The sequence below is a fragment of the Elephas maximus genome, chromosome 4, assembly GCF_024166365.1.
Source record: "Elephas maximus indicus isolate mEleMax1 chromosome 4, mEleMax1 primary haplotype, whole genome shotgun sequence".
NCBI lineage: Eukaryota > Metazoa > Chordata > Mammalia > Proboscidea > Elephantidae > Elephas > Elephas maximus.
Window position 1 is genome coordinate 94,153,487 of NC_064822.1, and position 22,819 is coordinate 94,176,305.

Sequence of the window (22,819 nt, forward strand, 5' to 3'; positions counted from 1 at the left end):
GCTACTGTAAAAAAATTAGCATAGTGTGCTTATGAAAATACTTCATGGGGGAGGGCGCAGTTAGCAAACAAACATAGAAGTCGCATGTCATTTGCATAAAAATATAGTAACTATAATGGAGTCCCTACATATTTTAGGCCTTTGGTCCTGACCATCCTCTGTATGTGAGATCAGAGAAGGAAGATGAGAAACTGATGTGACAAACAGAAAGGATGTTAGATGGGGGAGTTGGAGGATTTGGGTTTAGGTCTTGGCTATGTGACTTCTAGATAGTCACTTAGTCTCCTTTCTGGGCCTTGGTGGAGCCCTGGTGGTGCAGTGGTTAAGAGCTCAGGCTGCTAATCAAAAGGTCAGCAGTTCAAATCCATCAGCCGCTCCTTGGAAACCCTATAGGGCAGTTCTACTCCATCCTATAGGGTCACTGTGAGTCAGAATCAACTCTATGGCAATGGGTTTGGTTTTTTGGGACTTGGTTTCCTCATAAGTAAAATAAGATGGATTCTCAGCTATTTTAAAAGTGCTGACAGTTTGACTCTATGACTCTTACATCCAAAATAGAGAGCAGGTACACAAGAGATGGGTGAGATGACAGGGAGAACTGCTCTTCTGCTTCAGTGTGCAGTACAGTGCCTGACACACTGGAGACTCTAGAGAATGAATGTGTTCTTGTTGAATGCCAGATGGTATACACTGATGCACTGGATAAAAAAAAAAAAAAAAAAAAAAACCCGTTGATTGACGTTGAGTTGATTCCAGCTCATAGCTATGCTATGGGACAGAGTGTGGTTTCCAAGGAGCGGCTGGTAGATTCAAACAGCCAACTTTTTGGTTAGCAGCCGAGCTCTTAACCACTGTGCCAGCAGGGCTCCATGCATTGGGTAGCAGATCTAAAGTAAAGGGCTAAACTAGACAATATGAAGACGTATTTCAAAGGCAAGCTTTAAGCTGCATAAGCATAGTGGTTGAGGAACTGAATAACATTTCTCAATTCTGCCGAATCTTCACAGTAAGGGAAAGGCATTATCAAGACAACTTTTTAATAAACATGCCTGTAAGTAACAATTTCAGGAACAAACCACAGAAACATTTTGTGCAAAGGCTCAAGGAAAACTATGAAGGCAGGTGCTGAAATACTGGTCACTCAAAAGAATCTGTGCTCTGTGGAATGAGGAGCCATGAGAAAATAGAATGGAAACAGAGGTAAATTATGGGATACAAGAAAAACATGAAACAGTCAAAGAAATCAAGACATGGTCTATTAGATTAAGAAAAAAAGGCATAAAAGCCATAAAACTCTTAAGAAACTGGACTTGTGTAAGTGAAATTCTCTGTGCTTAATAAAGAGTCCTGGTGGTGCAGTGGTTAAAGCACTCAACTACTAACTGAAAGGTCAGCAGTTTGAACTCACACCAGCCACTCCTCGGGAGAAAGATGTGGCAGCTTCTCTGTAAAGATTATGGCCTTGGAAACCCTATGGGGCAGTTATACTCTGTCCTGTAGAGTCACTATAAGTTGGAATTGACTTGATGGCAATGAGTTTGGTTTGGTTTGCTTAATAAAACTATACCCCATTTACAAATATAACGTTCCTTTACTTCACTTCAGTTTTGTTTACTGATCACTTATGCAAGTTTGTATTTTTCTTACAGGTGGAATCAAACTAAATTTAGAGAATTTCTGCCATCATAGAGTTTATAATCTCATGGAATAGACAAAGTATATACTTGGGAAACAATCGGAAAATAAGACTAGGTCATCGGAGATCATGGCTGAGTAGTACAGTGAGAGGAAGGCTCCATGGCTCTGTAGACAGGGTGGACCTCAAATTCATGTAGCGACAAAAAAGGGATGGTAATGGTGATGCTAACATAGAAAATAAATACAGATGGTAAAACATTTTAGACTAAACTAGGCTGCTCAACTACAAAGTCTAACAGAGCAAATCTAGCTTGGCCTCATAAAACATAACATCAAGGAAGCATTCATCATATTTCATAATTTGGGAACTATGGCATGATTAGAGGTAACAAATCAAATCTGTCAGTTCTAAACATCAGAGTTAAAGACGGAAACATGACAGTTAAAAAAAAAATTAGATGGATTAAAAAAAAAAAAAAAAACCTTATATAGTGGTTAGTACTCTGTGTTGTGGCCATAGCAACCTGGGTTCGAATCCTAGTCACAGCATGTACGTGGATTAGAGAGATTTTTAAAGGCCACATAGCTTTCTATACCTGACCTAGATTCCCAAAGCTAAAATAACATCAAGGAAGTTCTATTAAAATACAAGAATCTTTTATAAAAATCTGAGGAATCTCAAACAGGCAAATGCCATAACCGCGTACTCAGTGTGAATTCCACTGGTGAGACCTGTGGTTCAGCCAGAGAGGCATATGGGCAGGCATGTGAGGCAGGGACCTGCTTTATGTCATAAGCAAGTCAATAATGTTCTCAATTTTTCTCTCTTGGAGTTAAAATGAAAAAAAAAAAAGTCTGTAATGAGTTTGTCAGGATCGTTACACAGTGCGAATATTCTTCAGCTTTATTCTGGAGGAAACAAATCTTGTTGTTGTTAGGTGCCATGGAGTCATTTCTGACTCATAGTGACCCTATAGGATACAGCAGAACTGCCCCATAGGGTTTCCATGGAGTGGCTGGTGGATTTGAACTGCCAACCTTTTGGTTAGCAGTCGAGTTCTTAACCATTACAGCACCAGGGTGGTTTTACTCTGTAATATAGGGTTGCTGTAAGTCAGAATCGACTTGACAGTAACTTTTTTTTTTCCCAATGTATATTAAGTTTCAGATTAAAACCAATATTTAACGGAATCATACAATTTGAGGAATCAAAGGCTATGTCTGATTGAATTTCAATGCCTCAACACAGGGACTTCAATGCCTTTGAAGAGAATCTGTTTAGCCATATATACTATAGATGAAATGGTATTATATTTCAGTGACATTTTAATAATTTCAGTAATAAACATTAATGAATGGAGTCCAAGGCAGATGTACTTAAGCTAGACGGTTTTGGAAGGAATCAAAAATTGAGATTCTATGAAAAAATTAAATAAAAGGAGAAAACAATAGAAGATCTGGATATTTCCAGAGACACACACCATTAAGTTGTAAATTTGTTAAATCAGGAATGTAAGCACATAACTTACATAAGTCAGTAACATGTGGATTAAAATGTAATAAAAAAAAATCTGAGCAGAAGTATTTTTCTACGGTAATTTCTAGACCTACTGACATGATAGAAGCTGAATGCAAAGGAAGAAGCGTCTCCTGGCCCTATAGTTTTGTAATAAGCCTGGTTATACCCTATTTACATTTCACTTCTACTGCCTCATGTTCTTCTGGCAGCATAAATTGAAAAAAGACGGGCTTTGTTATCAAAAATCTTACCATGTAGACTTGTATTATTTGGTCTATAGTTTCTGGTAAAAGATGCTTTTTCAAGATGCTAGTCTATATTTAGGTCTTCAAATATTTAAGTTTTCTCAAGCATCTGCAAATATGGGTAAATATTTATCGGGTTCATATTTATAAATTTGTGAAAAATTTTAATTGACAAATGAGATAAAGCTTAATATACCCTATAAAACGAATATTTCTAAATATTTTAAGTGATGATTAGGAGAGAAGAGTTTTGTGAAGATAATAAAAGCATTAGAGCAATAGTATAAAATTAAATACCAATCGGCACATTCAGAAGAGACGGAAAACAGATTTTTATAATGTCTCCTCATAATTATCACTCCTCTACAAAGTCCATCCACTTATTCATTTGACACACACATTTCAGTGCTAGTCATGTGAACAGGATGCTCTGGAAGGCACTGGGAATACAAGGGTGAACAAGGCAGAGTTCTCCCCTCAAGTGATTTACGGTTCCTGGGTACTGCAAAGGTTAAATGCTTGGCTGCTAACCCAAAGTATGGAGTCCACACAGAGATGCCTCGGAAGAAAGGCCTGGTGATCTACTTCCAAAAAACCAGCCATTGAACTCCCTATGGAGCACAGTTCTATTCTAGCATACATGGGGTCACCATGAGCAACCTGATGGTAACTGGCAGCAGGGTGGAAGTGGAGGGCAGATGAGTAAACTTGTTCTTGCAACAGGGTTATAAGTGCCCAGAGCATGCCGTAAGGAGAGGTGGGTAGGGGGTCAGAGAAATTCTTCTGGAAGCAGGAAGGTCTAAGCAGTAGGCATCCCACATACAATACAAAGGCTTTAAGGGAAGATTGGAATGAAACTCTTATGTTTTATCATTTAGAATCAGACAACAACCTATAAACTCATGTAGAAAATATAGACATTCTCTTTCTAAAAGGAAAAACAGTCTTTCACTTTAGTAAAAATGAATTTGAAATAGCTTTCCAAAGTATTTTCTTAAGTCAGCCACTTCCCAATAGTGTTTTCCTTGAATTATGATCGCCACACATTTTCATGTGAACACTCAGGTTAGGCTTATTAAGTGTTGGTTACATAGCACACTGAAATGTGCATGCCTTGGCCTGGGAACAGCATAGATGTTACAGTGCAGTGGAAGGCAGATAAGTTACGCTATGTATAAATATACACACATATATATTTGTTAAATTGTCCCAGCATGGATTTTTAAGTATTTAGATGAGCTGCTTTGAGCTCTAGCCTGATTCCACTTTTGTCTTGGACACGACTCTGTCTCTGTCATGGGAGCTCTTTAAGCATTAGTTCTAGACTCCCTAGGTGCATCTTCCTACCATTCACTGTTGTTTGTTTCTCCTCTAAACTAAAAACTACACAGTGAAGATTTCCAACTTGGGAGGTATATGCAGGGTGTTTAGGTTGGCAGAGTGCTTGGGTGACTGCCATAAAGCACTGACGGACAAGAAGCAATGCTGCTTAGGAAAGAATTCTGCCTATCTTTTCCCAGGTACATATCCAAGGCCTTTGGGGAACAAAAAATCCACATGGAGATATTTATAACAGCAAAAATATAACCACCGAATCTTTCAACCACAAATGATAGCATATTTAAAAATAGAGTAGGAAAAATAAAAACGAAACTATAGTTGGGAAAAATATACTCTTACCATAGTATGTAAGATACTCTGCTGTGTGTAAAAATGTAAGTGAAACCAGAACATTGAAAATCCAATTTATTCCAGAGGAACATGCATTTCCTGTACTTCTTGCCCAAAGGGGATATATTTCAGAATTCACAGTCCAAGGCATGGGTCCCATTCCTAAGAAATACAAAATAAAAATTTTCAGTAAAATAGCATGGAAGGAATATAAAAAAACAGTCACTTGCCTATTCCAAAAAAAAAAAAAAAAAGGCTTTTTAATTAATGTAACAATAACGCCAACAAAACCTTTGTTTACCAGGTGCGAAGAAAACAAGATATAAAATAAGGCCCAGAAGTGCAGTCCAGGAGTACGGAGTAGGACAGAAATTGTAAGCCCAAAATACTTCTTCCGTTTTGAACTTGGTTTCATTTGCACACCTGAAAAATAATGCAATATAAGTATTAACTCAGTGTTTTAGGGTATAGTTGCAGAAATTCAATGTAGTCATATCGAATGTATTAGAAGTTCATTAAGAACAAGGGTCCATGACATTTTTTTTGAAAAAAAAAATTAAAAATTAAACATATAGCAAGCTCACACAGAACTTTTTAGAGCTGAATATAATTCAAAAGCAGCACACACAAAAAATGATCTGAGCTTCTTATTCATTTCATAGACAGGATTTCCAGTTAGTACTTGGAAGCACCAGAAACAATTTAAGACCACTGAGAGTCAGTATGTTGTGGTGGAAAGACTTGGACTTTGCAGTCAGGACTGGAGTCAAATCCCAGGCTGAGATTTTTTCACTTGTATATTGGGGATAATACCTTACAGGATATTTTAAGGATATGAAGGGCCATCTGTAAAGGGATGACAGGGTAGAAGAGGGAAGTGGATGGGACAAGAACAATGGGGTTGTGGCTGAATAGACTGTGATTATATCTGATCTCGGGTACAGGGGTAGAATTCTCATCTTCCAGGTTCGATTCCTGGTCAATGTGCCTCATGCACCGCCACCATTCGTCTGTCAGTGCAGGTACATGTTTTGCTATGATGCTGAATATGTTTCAGTGGAGCTTCCAGATTTAGATTTGGAAGAAAGGCCTGGCAATCTTCTTTCAAAAATCAGCCAATGAAAGCCCTATGGATCACAACAGTCTGATCCACAACCTATCTGCAACTGGTAGTGCAGGACCAGGCAGCGTTTTGTTCCACTGTGCATAGGGTCGCCATGAATCAGCGCCGACTCCTGTCAGCTAACAACAATAATAACAAAAACAGGAGTGGGGAAAGGACTTTATAAGTATGATAAATGCATACCAAATGCTTAGTGCACTGCCTGGCATGTACTGTGTGTACAGTAAGCATTACTTTACTAGTGTCCCTCATGATATTTCCATTTTAATTAACACCATCATTCTCCAAGTTCAAACAGTTTACAATCTTGGAATTATCTTCAATGTTTTCTTATCTTTCTCTCTTACATCTAGACTTTCAATTCCAAGAAAAGCAGATTGGTTAAGACTATGAGTTCCAGGACTGATATTCTAAGTTAAATCTAGATTTGGACACCCAGATTTGCCGCTAGGATGCATGTGACTTAGGCAATTAATTTCTCAAAGCTTGTGTCCTCATCTGTGAAATAAAGATTTTCCTGGCATCGACTTACAGAAACACATTGAGAAGCTTACATGAGATAATGTATGCAAAGAACTTATGGGCAAGAAATCATAATTATTTCCTAGACATAATTCTTTGAATCTGACTCTTCTCTATTCCAGTAATTCAGGCTCCAAGTGCATCTTGTCTCATCAACTGCATCTATTGCAGACAGATTCTAGAGTGGCCCCTTTGCTCTCCCATGTTCACGCCCTTGCATAGTCTTCTTCCTTTGAGTGTGGGAATGACCTAGGACTTGCTTCTAGCCAACAGAATATGGCAGAAGTGACAGAATGTATGCAATCATGTACATAAGATTATAGCGCTTGTTTTGCTGAAGTCTCTCCCTTGCTGGCTTTAAGGACACAAGCTGCCATGTTGTGGGCTGCCTATGGCAGGAGGCCATGGAACTATGGGTGGCTGCTATGAGCTAGGGGTAGCCTCTGGCCAGCAAGAAACTGATGTCCTTGATCTGAACCCACAGGTTCAAATTTTGCTACAAAAAGTGCATTCTTCCCCAGCTGAGCCTCAGATGAGACAGCAGCCCCAGCCAACACTTTGACTGAAGGCTTGTGAGACTGCTAGGTGGCACCTGGACCCGTGACCAACAGAAACTGTGACATAATAAATGTGTGCTGTTTTAAGCTGCTAAATCTGTGATAATATTATGTAGTAATAGAAAACCAATACAGTCTCCTAATTATCTTTCCTGCTCCTAGTATTCCTTTCTTCTATTACCCCAAGTGTTGCTCTGACCAACTCACTGCTTAAAACCTGCATCCTCCTCATCCTGATTGCCTAACGATGGAGGCCTGCAAATTTGGCTGCAGCCTACCTTCTCTTCTACCCCTGTACACAATCCTTTTCTCCAACTAAATCAGATAATTTACCATTATTTTTGTTTAAATCATACTTTATTATGTTTTTGGTGAAAGTTTACACAGCAAATTACATTCTCATTTAATAATCACTACACCAAAAAAAAAATTTTTTTTCTTTACACAAATTGTTCCACCTCCACACAAATTGTTCAGAGACATGGGTTACATTTTTCACAATGTGTTAACATTCTCATTAATTCCTTTCTAGGTGTTTCATTTACAGTAATCAGATTTCCCTGTCCCCTCCCCAGCTCATCTTTGTGTTAGAATAATTGTTGAGAATTTGGCCTCATACCCATGATTTTCTAAAAGTGTGCAGTAATCACTAGCAGTATTATTTATTTTATAAGCCAATCTGCTATTTAGCAAAAAAGTACCCTCAGGTGTAGTTTCAGTTCAAGGTTTATGGAGTATTTCAGGGCAATAGTCTCAGGGAGTCCTCTGCTATCAGTTGGTTTAGTAAGTCTGGATTTTTTAAGAATTTGAGTTCTGTTCCACATTTTTCTCTCTGTCTATCAAGATCCATCTATTATGGCTCTGATCAGAATGGTCATTAGTGGCAGTCAGTACCACCTAGTTCTTTGGTCTCAGGTTAGATGAGGTCATGGTCCATGTAGACTGTTAGTCCTGCAGATTAGTTTCTTCTCTGAGTCTTTGGTGTCTTTCTCTTTTGCTCTGGACAAGAAGAGATCAACAGTTTTATCTTAGGTAGCCACTCACAAGGTTTTATGACAAACTAGGTATAGAACATAAACTTTGTAAACTATATTATGCCAAGTGACTGAGTTGTCCCATGAGACTATAGTCCTAAGGCTTCAAACGCAGAAAACTAATCCTATGAGTATTTGGTTATGTCTAAGAAATATCTGTAACTTTGCAAAAGGTCATTAAAATGACTAAAAACCAAAATGAATGTCAGAAAAGACTCCGGACTTGCTCTTGAATGTAGAGCAGCTAAAGCACAAGGAAGAAATGATGAAGTAAGAGAGCCAAACAGAAGATTTCAGAGTAGCTTGAGAAGGAAAAGTAAAATATTATAATAAAATGTTCAAAAGCCTAAAGTTAGAAAACCAAAAGGGAAGGACATGCTTGACATTTCTCAAGCTGAAAAAAGTGAAGAAAAAAATCAAGCCTCAAGTTGCAATTTTGAAGGATTCTATGGGCAAAATACTGAACATTGCAGGACGTATCAAAAGAAGATGGAAGGAATACACAGAGTCACTGTACCAAAAAGAGTTGGTCAACATTCAACCATTTCAGGAGGCAGCATATGACCAAAAACTGATGGTATTAAGGAAGGAGTCTGAACTGCACTGAAGGCACTGGTGAAAAACAAGGCTCCAGGAATTTACAGAATACCAATCGAGATGTTTCAACAAAGGGATGCACCGCTGGAGGTGCTCACCCATATATGCCAAGAGATTGAAAGACAGCTACCTGGCCAACCGACTGGAAGAGATAAAGATTTGTGCCCATTCCAAAGAAAGGTGATCCAACAGAATGCAGAAATTAGTGAACAATATCATTAATATCATATGCAGGTAAAATTTTGCTGAAGATAATTAAAAAATGGTTGCAGCATTACATCAACAGGGAATTGCCAGAAATTCAAGCCAGATTCAGGAGAGGACATGGAATGAGGGATATCACTGTTCATGTCAGGTGGATCATGGTTGAAAGCAGAGTATACCAGAAAAATGTTGACCTGTGTTTTTCTGACTATGCAAAGGCATTTGTATGGATCATAACAAATTATGGATAACATTGTGAAGAATGGGAATTCCAGGACACTTATACTCTTGTGGAACCTGTACATAGACCAAGAGGCAGTCATTCTAACAGAACAAGGGGATACTGCATGGTTTAAAATCAGAAAAGGTGTGTGTCAGGGTTGTATCCTTTCACCAAATTTATACAATCTGTATGCTGTGCAAATAGTCCGAGAAGTTGGACTATATGAAGAAAAACGCAGCCATCAGGACTGGAGGAAGACTCATTAACAACCTGCAATATGCAGACAACACAGCCTTGCTTGCTGAAAACAAAGAGGACTTGAAGCATTTACTAATGAAGATCAATGACCACAGCCTTCAGTATGGATACACCTCAACATAAAGAAAAAAGAAATCCTCATAACTGGACCAATGAGCAATATCATGATAAATGGAGAAAATACTGAAGTTGTCAAGAATTTCATTTTTACTTGAATCCAACAATTCAAGGCCCAGGGAAGCAGCAGTCAGAAAATCAAACAATGTATTGCATTGGCCAAATCTGCCGTAAAAGACCTCTTTCGAGTGTTAAAAACCAAAGATGTCACTTTGAGGACTAAGGTGCACCTGACCCAAGCTACTCTATTTTCAATTGCCTGATACGCATGTGAAAGCTTGACAATGAATAAGGAAGACTAAAGCAAAATTGATGCCTTTGAATTATGGTGTTGGCAAAGAATACTGAATATACCATGGGCTGCCAGAACAAACAAAACTGTCTTGGAAGAAGTAGAGCCAGAATGCTCCTTAAAAGAGAGACCTTTTCTCATGTACTTTGGACATGTTATCCGGAGAAACTAGTCCCTTGAGAAGGACATCATGCTTGGTAAAGTAGAGGGTCAGTAAAAAAGAAGACGACCCTCACTGAGATGGACTGACACACTGGCTTCAACAGTGGGCTCAAACATAGCAACGACTGGGAGGACAGCACAGGAATGGGCAGTGTTTTGTTCTGTTTATTTATGGTCACTATGATTCGTGACCAATTCGATGGCACCTAACAACAACAACATGCAGATCTGTGCATACATACATACATATGTATGTAATCACATGTACATTTTTTGGTTGTTGTTGCGGAAGTATATAAGTCCTAGTATTTACCAAAAATGTCCTTTTGTGTGTGTGTATAGTTCCTAGTGTCACCATTTACCTCAGACGAGCTACCTCAGACAAGCTGTGTGCACTTCACCCACAATTGGTTTTACCTTTCCTATTACCAAAAATAAACAGGTGTCTACTATCTAAAGAGTTATTTTGTCTCTCCTGTCTCAGTCATCTAGTGCCTCTATAAAAGAAATACCACAAGTGGGTGGCTTTAACAAAGAGAAATTTATTTTCTCATAGTCCAAATTCAGGGCATCAGCTCCAGGAGGAGGCTTTCTCTCGTTATCAGCTCTAGCAGAAGGTCATTGTCATCAATCTTCCCCAGGACTAGGAGCTTCCCCACCTAGGAACCCCGGGTCCAAAGGACATGCTCTGCCCCCGGTGCTGCTTTCTTGGTGCTATGGGGTCTCCCTGTCTCTCTGCTCGCTCTTCTCTTTTATATCTCAAAAGAGATGGGCTCAGGACACAATCCAATCTTGTAGATCGAGTCCTGCTTCATTAGCATCATAGAGGTAGGATTTACAACACATAGGAAAATCACACCAGATGACAAAATGGTGGACAATCACACAATTGGGAATCATGGCCTAGCCAAATTGATACACATATTTTTGCAGGACACAATTCAATCCATGACACCTCCCCCTACCCATCCCTGATAACCACCAACGAATGCTGGCATATGTATGTATATGTATTTTTGTCTTTTTATAGAACTGGGATCATACAACATTTGTCCCTTTGTGATTGATTTATGTCACTCACTATAAATGTCCTACAGATTCATGCACATATGTTTTGAGGAATCATCATTATTCTTTATGGTTATATAGTATTCCACTGTATGTATGCAGCACCTTTTGCTTACTCATTAATCAGCTGATGAGCACTCAGGTTGTTTCTATCTTTTTGCTGTTGTGAATAGATTTGCAATGAACATAGGTGTGCATATATGTCTGTTTCTGTCATTTCCACTAGGTCTCTAGGGAATATACCTAGCAGTGGGACTGGTGTATCATAAGGTAGTTTTATTTCTAGTTTTTTGAGGAAGCACCATACTGTCTTCCTTAGTTTCCTTAGTAGTTGTATCATTTTACTATCCTACCAACAGTGGATAAGTGTTTTCATTTCCCCACAACCTGGTAAGCATTTGTTATTTTCTGTTTTTTTAAGTGTCATTTTAGCAGGGGCGAGACAGTACCTCACTGTTGCTTTGTATTTAACATTTTCTGAACATACTATCCAGACCCAATATCTTCTACTCATGCCATTACTGCTAACTCACTCCTGATCTGTACCATCAAAATCTATCTCAGCCCTCAAGGCTAGTACAGGTGCCACCCACTTTCCTGTCTGAAATATTCTCTCCCTCCTATCAACTTTTTATTTTCCTCATTTGTATCATCATCACACAGCACTCTGTATTATCCTATCTGAATATGCACCTCTTCCACTCTCCCGGGATCTCATCCCAGGCAGCACAGCAAAGAGGCTGGGAGTACAGGGTCTAGAGTCGGACTATATAGGTTTGTATCTCAGTTCTCTCACTCACCAATTGTGCAATTTTGGACCAGTTATTAACCTCTCTGTGCCTTGGTTTCCTCACCTGTAAGATAAGAGTACCTAGTAGAGTTCTTAAATAAAGTGATAATTGCCTGGCAGAAAGACAGCAATTTATAAGTGTTTGCCAAAAGAACAGTCATGTTTATATCCCTTTTTCCTCTCTATATCTAGTTCAGCACAGTGCTCTATGTAGAAGTGGTCGTTGAATGATGAATGAAATACTTATATGTGCATTTGTTTAACCGTGAGTAGAAAACATCATTAGAAATTCCCTGCACACTAATCTCCCACTGTCCTTTCCACCGATGAAATAGGCATTTAGGTTAATAAAGATCTTAAGAAAAAAAGGAATGAAGGAAGGAGGAAGGAAGACAGTCAGGCTGGCTCCTGGACAAAGAAATGTTTACAAACAACTAAAATTCACCGAAAAGTCTCCATTTACAATTTTCAGTCTCATCAGAGTTCCTTGCATGGTCTCTTGCTGTAATAATGAAAGTAGGATATTTTAGGGTAGACTCTGTGCTTGCCCTGATGTAGCCTTTCACCACCTGGCTATGCACATTTACATGCGTAAAAAGGTGAGTAACTCATTATCCTCATGCTGATTTTAGGAAAGTACTTCGGGCATTTACTTGGCAGAGTGACATGATCAGTAACATGCAGATAGCTAATGACTGAGAATGTGACATCACACCTGACCTTCAAAATATAAGCCCGAAAAATCTCCACTAAAAAAATAAACATGTGTATTTCAAACCTTACTGCAAAATACTCTCATACTTTCCTTGCTTAGTAAGTGCTGGTGGAAGAACATAATGCTCCTGAGAAGGAACAAAAATACTTTTGACATCAGTGTGTGGGCTGGGATTAGAAAAAGTCATGCTCTCTGGTGGGGCACTTTCTCACCACATCCTAGAGCAAAAACAATAAATGTACAATAAAGGGAAGGTGCCTAACGGATACTGCTGTGGACAAAACTGGCAGAACAGTATGCACTCAGGTGAAGTATATCCCATTTTGGCAGAGTAGGAGAACTAATCTTTACCAGCAAAATGATTAGTTCATTAAACCTGATATGTAGAATATGTAGAATCATAGACCACATAAATGATCAGTTCCCTGCTCCAGTCATGGAATGCATAGTGCTTCCTTAAGTAGGCATCTAGGAATTAACAGCTCTATTTGAAAGTGGAACAATTCTCTCCTGCCTACTCAATACCCACCCCATGAACTAGTTCATGTGTAGAGATATTCATGGCTTTTGTGTGTGTTTATGTGTGTGCCTCTTTCTGTGTGTGTTACTTCTCCATCAATATCGGTGGAGTCCAAAATCAAAGAAATAACCGATGGAACTAAGCAGTGCAAATATACAACTGCTCTTGCCACAATTAACCACAAGTAACTTATTCCTTGCTTTCTACACAACACGTGCTTTTTTGTATTACTAAAAAAAAAAAAACACGTGCTTTTTTGTATTGCTAAAAAAAAAAACACGTGCTTTTTTGTATTGCTACTGCCCCTTTATTCACTATGATGAAATTATTTAATTGTGTCATGTTTATATATAGGGTAAAAAAAGAAATAGAATCTGTAATTAAAAGATAAAACCATTTAAAGCTTTAACTTTTATCTATACAATCCTAATGATTGACACAGGGCTTTGAACAGGTTCCAACTGGTTCAGTCATGGCTGACAAAGGATACTGGGTACTCCAGAACGATAACTGGAATGGGAAAAAACTATGAGTCAAAGCCCAGGAGTGGGAGACTTGGAAGAATCATAGTGAGTCCTTTCAGGAGACTGATGCATGAGATTGGATTATTGGCAGGACTGTGGAGAATGACATACATTCAAATGGTGCAGTCAGCAGCCACCTTTGAGGGGGGCACCGCTGTTTATGACTCTGCTCAAAATCTGATGGGCAAGAGCTTTGGTTGCTATGCAATGCATACACTGTCCTTATTTCCTAATAGGCAGATTAAGTTTCTAGCAGGGCTTGAACCCATAATTTCTCCCATTCTGGTTACTGTTCCGGTTCACCCAAGTTTTAAAAATTTGGGTCTGTTCTGGTTTCAGTTCCTCTGCCGTGAATGAACCTGGAAGAACTGGATCGAAGCCCTGGTTTGAGAAACCTACTGAACTTTGCTTTTATTCTAAATGAGATAAAAGATCTATGATTTTGGAGAAGGAAAGGGGTTACTATGGTTCGTGTGACACATCTACTAATCTTCTACTGGGCTTACTGCACATGTTTTATTTCCAGTTTATTGCCAATAAGTGTGACTGAAGCATGATTTAATCTCCAGTTCCTACTGCCAGGACGGTGATTTCTCTAAACAAGATCATTAAGTTATCACTTCAAAACAGAATGGATATCCCTATGGGTTAATTCTAATAGCTCTTTATCACTATGAATTTATGATTTAATTATACAGTAACAGTCTGAGAGTAGTATTGGAGAGGTACCTAGAAAGGGATTGAATATCTCTCCAGGAAGTTCACCTTCAGTCTTATCTGAGGGAAAATAAAGACATGAAATGCCGATCAATCCAAGAGGAATGGGATGATTCAAATTTACCATAAGCAACCCAAGCCACTTTTGGGCATCCCATCGGAGCAAGGAGGAATAGTTACAAACTTGTCTCATTACTTCTCAGACATTTCAGTCATTGTTCATTTGGCAGAACTCATATTTAATAATCTAATACAAAATAAACATGTCAAGTGTGGCAATATAGCATTCCAACACCAAGAATGTGTCTTTAGTTAAATAATTTAAGAGATGTATGGCTACCTAGCCTGCACTGTACAGACTATGTTGAAGATCTTGTTCTTGGATAATTTCCTACTGTCTGGCCTTGGTTTTGCCTTTTATGTTTTGTAATTTTCCTGCAAAGGACTGTCACATAAAGATACATCGAAAACGATCATGTATTGTCTTTTTCTAATTACTGTTACTTTACAGTAAAATGAAAATCTTTAGAATTATTGAGACAAATGTATCATACCTATAGGTAAATTTCAAAAGCATTAGAAGTTCAGCACTAAAGCCTTTTTTTGCTGAATCGATAAAGTTTTATTTATATATAAATCACACAAATAACTGCATCTTAACCATTTTTCAGTATGTTGGCTAGCTTGAATATACTGAGTATGGGAACATGGAGAGAATAAGAGTGAACAGATAAAATAAGAATTGAAAGCAGGAGCACAAACAGATATTCGTACATCGATGTTCATTGCAGCACTACTCTCAATAGTCAAAAAGTAAAAACAGCCCAAATGTCCATCAACAGATGAATGGATAAACAAAATATGGTATATACATATGATGGAATATTACTCAGCCATAAGAGCAAATGAAGTTCTGATACACACTACAACATAGATTAACCCTGAAAATATACTAAGTAAAATAAGCCAGTCACAAAAGGACAAATATTGTATGATCTCACTTATATAAAATACCTAGAATGGCAAGTGTATGGAGACCAAAGTTTATTAATGGTTACAAAAGGTAGGTGGCAGGGATGGGGAGAGGAGGACTCAATGTTTAGGGGCACTGAGCTTCTGTTAAGGGTGACGGCATAACTTGGGATTGGATGAGGGTGACGGTTGAGCAACATAACGAACATAATGCCACTGAACTGTACACCTGAAGGCTGCTGAAACATCACATGTTTTGTTATATATATATATGTATATCTATAAAAAAAAAACTATATCACACTCAAAAAGATTAAGATATAGTCCCTGACCTCAAAGGGATTGTAATCTATTAGGGAGATAAAAGCTGTTTCTCATTTGAAGGTATTTAAAATTGTACAATCCTCACACATTGGTAGGTCGACCCTAGATATCAAGCTCCTTCAGACCCACGCACTAGAATCCAAGTTCCATGATGGCAGACATTTTTAGTTTCTGTTTGTTCACTGCCATACCCTCAGAACCAAAAAGAATGATTGGAACCATTAGGTGCTAAAAAAATATTTGCTAAACAAACAAACAACCACTACAGAGACCCTGCTTTCCAGTCATTAGAATTTAAGTTGGTAGTCACTTGTTCTGATATTGTAAACGATGTCCAATACCAGCACAAAGTATATTCTCATTTATGAAATAAATGAAAAAAAGACAATGAATTCAGTATTAGTCTACTTTACTGGTACCCACTGAGATAAAAGGTTAATAATTAAAAATCATTTTCTCAAACCAAAGTAATATTAAAATGAATGAACTTAGCAATACAATTTATAACAGGGTCAAAGTTAGTTGTTTGGGACAGAGTTGTTATGATGGCTCTCATGTGACTGCCACAGGTCTCATGAAAGTAAGTCTTTCCCAAGTCCCATTCAGAGACCTGAGGTTTCCCACAATTATGAGCTTGTTTTCCTGCCTACATTCTTTCATTCCCCTGCATTATCTGGGGAACCTTTATGACTCTCACTGGATAACAGACTCCAGTGAGGGAACAACACTTGTTATTCTCCTCTCCCTTCCCTAGCCAGTCCTTAGCACCACGGTTTGCACGCAGTCAGTGGTCAATACATATTTGTTACATAAAGCAATAAAAATACCTTTTACTAGCTCCCATTAAGCTCATCTTAGGTCATCTGACACCAACTTCTCCATATATTCTAAGCACCAGAGTAAACATATTTGCAGCCAAAATTTTTTAAATTTTAAGAAAGCTATCTATATTTAACTTTAAATGTTATTGCCTGTGGCAGTATAAGAAGTGCATTTCCTTGCCATAAGCATTGCTCATGCCATGTGCATCATCCTAAGCTTCAAGAATTTCAAGCCAGACCAGTACTCTGATTTTAATTTCTGTCCACCGCTAGAATGCCTGCACAGTATCCCTCGCTCGTTTTATTTGCAGGTGCATGGGAATGAATGTAAGCTGATTTATCTCTGTAGGCTATCTTGAGGCAAACAATGGTATAATTTGTTTCTTGGATTCTTTACAATCCATTCTACAGCTGCCTTCTAGCAAGTGTGAGTTCTCAGGCTTCTTTATGAAAGCCATGTCCTCCCAACAGAAATGTCCTTGAGTAGATGTAAATCCTTACTTGATGAAACTAATATCTGTATAGAGCTTTACTATATAGAAAACACCTTCATATACATTAACTCATTCAATTCTCACAATAATTTAGTGCAATAGCACCGTCATTATCATTCTGCATATGAGTCAAGTCTTTTAAAAATATAACAACTTTCCCAAGATTACACAGTAGAGATAGTGCTTGAAACCTAGTCTTTTGTTTTCTTCTCCTTCTACATAATCATCCTACCAGCCCCTGTATCTGTGAAAACCAGACTGTCTCTTTTACTTGCGGTGTCTTCTTTTTTATGGATTTCAAATGGAAAAGAGATGAAAACTCCGCTTGAAATATCCCCTAGGTCACTGTTCTTCCTTAATGTCTGTAGCGAAGTAAGCCACTAAAATCTCTATCCAAAATGAATAGAATAAGATGCTTCCCAAAGAGCACTAGGAATTAAAATGAGCAGCATCTCGGCAGATGTGTGCTTCTGTGTCTTGTATATTCTCTTTTGACTCAGCATCCATTGTGCCCCAAAGCACAAAATAATAATTAGAACAGAAAGGACACTTGGCACGAGCTGGAAGTTAAAATATCACACGACAATTTCAAAAACTAGGTAACTCATTTGAGGGCAGTGATGTCAACACTACAAATGTATTACAAGAAGAACAGTCATTCTAATGCAATAAGATGGCAGTGTTAAGCAGTCTTTTAATAATACATACTCTAAAACATGGAGCTACATAATGACTTTCTCTGATATAGTCATGTCAGTGAGGAATTAAAAAAACAACAAACACATTTCCTCAGGAGTTGCTTAGAGGATGAGAACACATATGGAATGATCCAGTGATTATTTAAAAGAAAAACTGTGCCATTTATTGACAAAAGAATTTCATAAATAATAAGGGATGGAAGGTCATTATCACAAAACTATAACCTGTAAGACGGTTTCACATTATTTTATCTCAAATTACTGCTAAAGCGAAAACATAATAGCTTCACAGATTAAGCATTTTAATTGTAATTGCTTTTTTTCTCACTTCTGATTTGTACAGAAACTTTGAAACACCTTGGTAATTATAAGTACTGAAACAAAACTGTCTCAATCCTTCTAAGTGTCAAAGGTGGTTTTTCTACACTTGGGTAAATGTACAGCTTAACAGGCCTATTATAATTCATATACCCTTCCTTCCAATCTGTTCCTGGCACTGGAGCAGAGCAAATCACATCAGCTACCCTCACATGTTGATGATATTGTGTGCCACTGAGCCGATTCTGACTCTAAGTGACCCTATAGGACAGAGCAGAATGCTTCATAGGGTTTCCAAGGCTGTACTCTTTACAGAAACAGACTTGTCACCTCTTTCTGTCATGTAGCAGCTGGTGGGTTTGAACTGCTGACCCTTCAGTTAGCAGCCCGGTGCTTAAGCACTGTGCCATCAGAGCACCCACAGCAACCTTGCAGCGACCCTTTAAGACAGAGCAGAACTGCCCCATAGGGTTTCATAGTCTGTAATCTATACGGGAGCAGATTGCTAGGTCTTTCGTCCCTAGGAGTGACTAGTGGGTTTTAACTGCCCACCTTTTGATTAGGTTAGCAGCTGAGCACTTAACCCTTCTGCCAGCAGGGCTCCTTACCCTCATATACATCTTCTTAAAACTAGACATGTCTTCACACTGTTAGCTGGTCACTATATGGTTTGGCCATGGCCCCTTCTCCAACCTTACCCAGCACCTCCATCTCAATTACTGGTCTCACCACTGTGTCCCCAGGGTCCAGAACAGTGACAGGCACACAGGTGGGGCTCAAAAAATATTTGTAAAATGAATGTATCATTTTTACCATTTGACAAATGTAATAAAAAAAATGCCTCTCAGTTTTAAAGTTCCTTTATTGCCAAAGCAATTTTATATAAGGGGAATATGGATTAGTTTATGTAATTTGTCTTTAATTCTTGGCATAAATTTTCATCTACTTTGATAATCTAGAGCAGGTATTGAAAGTTACAAATATTTTAACTCCGACTAACCATTCCACTGATTATTTCAACAAAAAAAAAAGTCTGTTATGTTCTAGGCATTAGAACAAGCATAAAAAAAAAAAAAGAACAAGCATAAGAATGATTTAAATAATCCATCATTCAACAACCATTTACTGAACGTTGGTGGCCCAGTGGTTAAGAGCTTGGCTGCTAGCCAAAAAAGGTCAGCAGTTCAAACCCACCAGCTGCTCCTCAGAAGCCCTATGGGGCAGTTCTACTCTGTCCTATAGGGTCGCTATGAGTTGAAATTGACTCAATGGCAACGGGTTTGGTTTTTTTAACCGCCAATTAAAAGTATCACATACACAACCAATAAGAAATTGGTAGGTGGGATGGGGAGTTTTTATATTTTCCAGCATACACATATATACACATACACACAACACAGAAAACCCTGTCACGCAATTTTAGGACTTAGGGAAACTTCAAAGAACATTAAATCTGGGTTCATCTTTGGTGAGTGAATCATACTTTGTACTATCTTTACCCTACGCCAAGTGTGGAAGACAGCTCGAGGGGTTAAATATCTAAATCTCTCTCTTCTGTAACACATACAAAGACTATTTTTTCCTTGAAGAGGATGCTGACAGAATTTGAGATTTTAGTAAATGGCCTACTCTGAGTTCTTGTTTTATCCCACATACCTTTGTTCTTGGCATAGTGCCTATAAGAGCTAACACATTTTTATATGAACCAAGTCAGAGCTACAGTTAAATTTTCTGTAAATGTTCTTCTCTTTCCAAAAAGGGGGGTTGGGCTGTAATGTAGTAAAAGAATGTCATCTACCTAGATGTTAAGGTAAATGTTTACTCTGATCCATATCTGAGGAGTGCCTCAAGCTGGCTAAAAGCTACAGAGGAGATGGAGATGGATTTGGTGGTACAGCCCATTCCGTACAGAGGGTAACAGCACAACCTTTGCAGAGTGACAGCCCTGGGTCTGAATCCTGGCTCCACCATTTATTACCTTTCACCGAAGTCGTTAAGCAAATTATTCAACCTACCTAAGGCTTGGTATCTTCATTTAAAAACACTTAACAGATAATGAAATTATTGTTGTTATTACTAAAAATATTATCATTATTATTGCTATTAATAAAAATTCATGTATTCTGTAGACCTGAGCCCCCAAAACAGAAAAGAACACTTTCTCCTATGGAGTTGTATACATTACAATATTCCCTGTGGATACGATGCATTTCTTAACAGCGAGGAAAATACATCATCTGGATTCCTAGGACGTGATTTTCCCCGTCAGCTCATTATTTATCCCAGCCACAGTCTTTTTGTGACTGATTTTTATAACACTTTAATATATTTTCTTGGCTCTCTTTTTTGTCATTATTGAAACAAGTTTTCTCTTCATGCAACCATGAATAAATTTTTTCTTACTTCTTCAGTAACATAGCCATAGTCTTTTGGAACAGTATGGTAAATTTTAGGATGAAAAATGACTAAATAGCAAGGGTAAGAGACACGAGAAAGGGGCCTGTAAATAAGTATATGAGCCATGAAACTCGGTGACTGGAAATACTTGGGCAGCCTAGTTTATATTACCTCATTGTCTGAAAATCAAAAAGGAGCAAATATACCAAGTTTATTGATGACTGACTACCATTTGTAGCCATGAACATATCAAGAGAGGAGGGGTTGTTGTTATCACTTTCTAATATTGGTGTTGACATTAATATTCATGGCTACTGTTAAGTCCATAAGGAACATTTGGCTCAGGTATGAGAATGTAGTAATTTATGAATCCAAAGAGTAATTATATAAAAATAATGAAAAAAAAAGAGCTCCATTACACATATTTGTGGGGTATATATACAAAAAAATATTTAACTTCCAGGAGACTTATGCACATTCAAATGGACCAATCATGACTTTCTATATGTACAAAAGCACTAGGAACCATCTAAAACTTTTCTAAAAATACCCAAGTTTATTGGTTTAGGTCTGTAGTGTTATAATATTATTTAAATTTTTGATCCATGACCCGTCAGTATGTTGTAGTGTGGTGGCTTTTGTGCTGCTATGATGCTGGAAGCTATGCCACTGATATTTCAAATACCAGCAGGGTCACCCATGGTGGACAGGTTTCAGTGGAGCTTCCAGACTAAGACAGACTAGGAAGAAAGGCCTGGTGACCCATGTCTAAAGAGTAGCCAGTGAAAACCTTACGGATCACAACAGAACATTTTCTGACTTGCTTGCTTTGGACACATCATCAGTTGCTAGAGGAAGACATCATGTTTGGTGAAGTAGAGGGCCAAAGAGGGTGTGGTAGACTCTTGGTGAAACAGACTGGCATGATGGCCACAATGATGGACTTGAACATCCTGGCAATTGTGACAATGATGCAGGAGTGGGTAATGTTTTGTTCTGTTGTACATAAGGCTGCCATGAGTCAGAGCTGATTTTACAACAGCTAACAACAACAAAAAATAGTTGGTAAGTACAATTAATGGAACGCTGACCTCATTACAAGGTAGCTCAACAATCAATGCTGCCCTGCAACCTACATTTTCAGACTCAACTCCAACTATTCACCCACATGTATCCTACCATCATGTGATAAATATTTTGGTGTACTTTCTTATTTTCCCAAACGCATTTGAAAATCTAGTTTGTGTGCATGTATAAATAAAATTAAGATTATACCACAGTTGTTTCATTGTCTGCTTTAATAGGTAAAAATTTATCCTACATATAAATTTTAAAAATATTTATGTACACTTCAAAGAAAAATAAGATGTTCATCCATTTACTCACCAACCACGTTAGGAACTATATTAAGCAGATGTCAGAAGCTCTCTGTGGGCCACACCCTTGCATCCTCTTCCTTGGCCCCAGAAATAAGTACCATCATGAATTTTGTGTTAATTATGCCCTTCTTTTTCTATATAGCGATATCACCTATGTATGCATTCTTTAAAAATACTTCGCTTGGTAGTATCTGTTTTTGAACTTAATATAATGGAATACTGTATGCTTTTTTTTTTGGTGACTTACAACATTCCTTAATATTATGCTTTTGAGCTCCATCCATGCTAACTTGTTTAGCCATAGTTCATTTTCAGTCCTCTATGGCATATGCTTGTATTAATATATCAGTTTATCCATTCTATTGGTGTTCCAGTTTTTAAAAAAATTACCAGTAACACTGCTATGAACATATTTTAATATGTTTCTGAGTGCACACGTACAAGTGTTTATCTATGAGATACACTCATTGTTGTTGAATAGATTCCAAATCATAGGGGCCCTACAGGACAGAGTAGAACTTCCCCATAGGATTTCTAAAGATGTGATCTTTACGGAAGGAGATTGCCACATCTTTCTCCTGTGGGGCTGCTGGGTTTGAACTGCTGACCATTCAGGTTGCAACCAAGCAATTAACCACTGTGCTGCCAGGGCTCCTCTATGAAATGTAGGAAAGTAGAACTACTGGATCCTACGGTATGTGCGGTTCAGTGGTAGAATTCTCACCTTTTATGCAGAAGACCTGGGTTCAATTCCCAGTCAATGTACCTCACGTGCAGTGTGTGCTATGATGCTGAACAGGTTTCAGCCCATGTTAATTCTGGGCATAGAATTATAGTACGTAACAGGCTAAGGGAAGCCCTGGTGGCGTAGTGGTTAAGTGCTACAGCTGCTAACCAAAGGGTCGGCAGTTTGAATCTGC

The 22,819-nt window shown here is 38.2% G+C and overlaps 1 protein-coding gene across 1 annotated transcript in view; it reads right to left on the reverse strand.

The window, feature by feature from the left end:
- Positions 1 to 22,819, reverse strand: part of SLC2A13 (solute carrier family 2 member 13) — a 380,110-nt gene that overhangs the window by 4,007 nt on the left and 353,284 nt on the right. Inside the window, exons 8-9 of the mRNA XM_049882832.1 lie at positions 5,375 to 5,496; positions 5,083 to 5,235 (exon numbers count right to left, since the gene is read on the reverse strand). Coding sequence (XP_049738789.1) covers positions 5,083 to 5,235; positions 5,375 to 5,496 — 275 coding nt within the window. The remainder of the gene's footprint in view (positions 1 to 5,082; positions 5,236 to 5,374; positions 5,497 to 22,819) is intronic.